Raw genomic sequence first — 3,168 nt, 5'->3', positions numbered from 1 at the left:
CTAGCCATCACCATATCACTATTATGCCATGCATAAAAATTTATGATGAAGTGTCAATGTATGTTAATACCACTTACTCACAACATATTCATATAATGCATACTTTCACATAACATGTAATTCTTGTGTTGCAGTTGAGTACTTTACTTACCTTCTGTCCAAAATATATTTCACTGTGTAACAAGTACTGTCTTAGGTGTTGATGTGCTTATCCTGACAATGGCATGAATTTCACATCATAATGATGGCAGTAAGGAATTGAACTACCATTTAAAAATATCCATAAAACATCATATCCAAATCATGCCCAAGTTGTCGTAAACCACTTAGATCGAGCGTTAGATTTATTTTAGACACTAGGAGAAATTTTGACAGAGCTTCCCCTTAATTTTAGCTACCCCCAAATATCAAAATCAGTAAGTAATCAACATCAAATAACCCACCATAACCACATATCCCAAATACCAACATAATTCATCACAAAGTTATCATATACCGATTTCGATAAAATTCTAATTTCCCAGATCATCACCCAAATTAAATGAGTCTGCACGTCTATTCAAACATTTATAAACATATCTACCCTCTTATAAACTCAATCAAATAACCAAAAATCAGCTTGTACTCCAAGAACCACAAAAACCTCATAAAACACAAAATTTCACTTACCGAGCAACTTTTTGGCGAAAACAATCTATTATAGTTTTTATAAACCTCAAACCACTTGGAAACCACCAAGAAATATCTTAAAAATAAAAAAATAAAACACCATAGATAAGCTCTCAGCAAAATTAAAAAATGTGGTTTAACTTCCAAGTACAAGAACTTACCATAAAAAGACCAAAACTATGCTTAATCCACATCTTTGGCTTTGATTTAACATGGATCTCCTTAGAGTCTCTTCAAGCCAGCCTAGAAATGTTTTTGGTTTTCTTTTCTCTCTGTTTTTTAGAGTTTTTGGTCGTGGAAAGTGATAAGGTTGTTGAAAATCCTTTATTTTCAATGATTTGGCCTTATTGTATCAAAATTTGACACCTTTCACCTTATCATTTCACTTTTTGTCTTATGAAAATCTAACCACTTCAATAATTTTGACTTAATCATCTGCTAGGCCTATTATCTTTATGTGTGAAACACTCACACCAAACCTTTGGTCCAAATGAGTTCATACCCAATAGTTATGTTTACTCGATTGAGCGTAGCTCACTTATGCTAAGCTCGTTTTGACTTTGCGTCAACACCACTGATTATGTATACCTCCCATCAAGACATGATCTAATGGTTCTAAAACAATTTTTACTTTATCAATGAGACCTTAATCATACCTCAATTATATGTGGTAAATTCCACTAATACTCAATTTTACACCGAAATACTAGTAATCGACATTGTACTATTTTCACCGCTTAATATTTTTTGCCTTCTATATCTTACTTTTCTCACTTGATTTCATGCCTTGTCCATATATTTCATCCTTTTCTTATATCTTGAGCACATCAAACACCCATAAAAGACAACTCAAACGCCACAAGGTTAATAATATTGAACATACACATAGACATCATATACACAACTTTTATACTTATACATGAAAACACTTATAAGAATATGCATATGCTCAAATTATACATGTTGTATGATATGTAATGCAATGCAATCTTGTGATTATTGGCTATATTATATCAAAATAATGTGGGTGCTACAGTCCTTCGCACCTTATAAAAATTTCGTCCTCGAAATTCTCTTACCCAATTAACTTTGGGTATTTGGATCTCATTTCATCTTCCCGTTCCCATGTAATTTCCTCAACATTGAACTTCTCCACAAGACCTTAACCAGTGAAATCTTCTTATTTCTCAACTCTTTCTCTTTTCTGTCAAGAATTTTCACTAGTTTTTCTTCATATGTTAGGTCTTGTTCAACTTTTATTGGCTCGTAGTTTAGAACATGTAAAGGACCTGGAACGTATTTTATCAATAATGATACATGAAAAACATCGTGGACATTCGACAATGATGGCGATAATGCCAGTCTATAGGCTACCTTTCCCACCTTTTCTAATACTTCAAAAGGTCCAATAAATCTCAGGCTTAACTTCCCTTTCTTTCCAAACATCATTGTTCCTTTCATAGGGGCAATTTTCAGAAATACTTTGTCCCCAATATTGAACTTCAAATCTCTTTGATTTCGATCAACATTCTTTTTCTTAGTAGTTAACATTCTTTTTCGTATTTTCTCTATTGCTTCAGTTGTCCTTCTGACAAGATCTGGACCAAGACACTTTCTTTCTCCCATTTCATCCCAATTAATTGATGACCTGCATTTTCTGCCCTATAACATTTCATATGGTGCTACACCAATCGCTGCATGAAAACTATTGCTATAAGAAAACTCTATCAGATAGAAATACTTCTCCCATGATCCTTAAAAATCTAAGACACAAGCTTGAAGCATATCTTCAAGAGTTTGAATGGTCCTTTCAGATTGTCCATCAGATTGGGGGTGATATGTCGCAGCAAACTTCAATCTTGCGCCCAATGCTCTTTGCAAACTTTCCCAAAACAATGAAGTAAATCAAGCATCCCGATCTAAAATTATAGATACTGGCACTCCATGTAATCTAACAATCTCCTGAACATATAATTTAGTCCAGTGATCCATAGTATAAATCTTGCGTACCGGAAGAAAGTGTTCTGATTTGGTATATCGGTCTACTATAACCCAAATAGCTTCATGTTGTTTAGAAGTCTTTGGAAATCCAACTACAAAATCCATAGTAATCTCTTCCCATTTCCACTTTGGTATCTGTATTGGTTGTAGTAAACCAGCAGGCAACTGATGTTCAACTTTCACTTGTTGACAGGTTAAACACTTGGCTAAAAACTCGACCACATCATTTCTCATGTTGGGCCACCAGTAGTGTCTTTTCAAGTCATTATACATCTTTGTCGTCCCCAGATGTATCGAATACAAAGTATTGTGAGCTTTTGTAAGGATTTCTCTCTTCAAATCCTCATCATTAGGGACACAAATTCTTTCCTTGAACTTTAGCATCCCGTTACATGATACACTAAAATCATTGACCTTCCCACTTTCCAATTCACCTTTTTGTTCCACCAAGTAAGGATCCTCACATTGACCTTGTTTGATTCTTTCTAACAAGGTAGA

The 3,168-nt window shown here is 34.2% G+C and overlaps 1 protein-coding gene across 1 annotated transcript; it reads right to left on the bottom strand.

Annotated features, from left to right (window-relative positions):
- Positions 1 to 1,773: 1,773 nt before the first annotated feature.
- LOC133832942 (uncharacterized) lies at positions 1,774 to 2,295 on the bottom strand. Its single transcript, XM_062263215.1, has 2 exons — positions 2,152 to 2,295; positions 1,774 to 2,052 (listed from the first exon to the last, which is right to left on the bottom strand). The coding sequence occupies exons 1-2, from the start codon at positions 2,293 to 2,295 to the stop codon at positions 1,774 to 1,776; spliced, it is 423 nt and encodes a 140-aa protein (XP_062119199.1).
- Between the last annotated feature and the right edge of the window lie 873 nt (positions 2,296 to 3,168).

The sequence above is a fragment of the Humulus lupulus genome, chromosome 4 (genome assembly GCF_963169125.1).
Source record: "Humulus lupulus chromosome 4, drHumLupu1.1, whole genome shotgun sequence".
NCBI lineage: Eukaryota > Viridiplantae > Streptophyta > Magnoliopsida > Rosales > Cannabaceae > Humulus > Humulus lupulus.
This window is presented reverse-complemented; position numbering and strand designations above follow the sequence as displayed.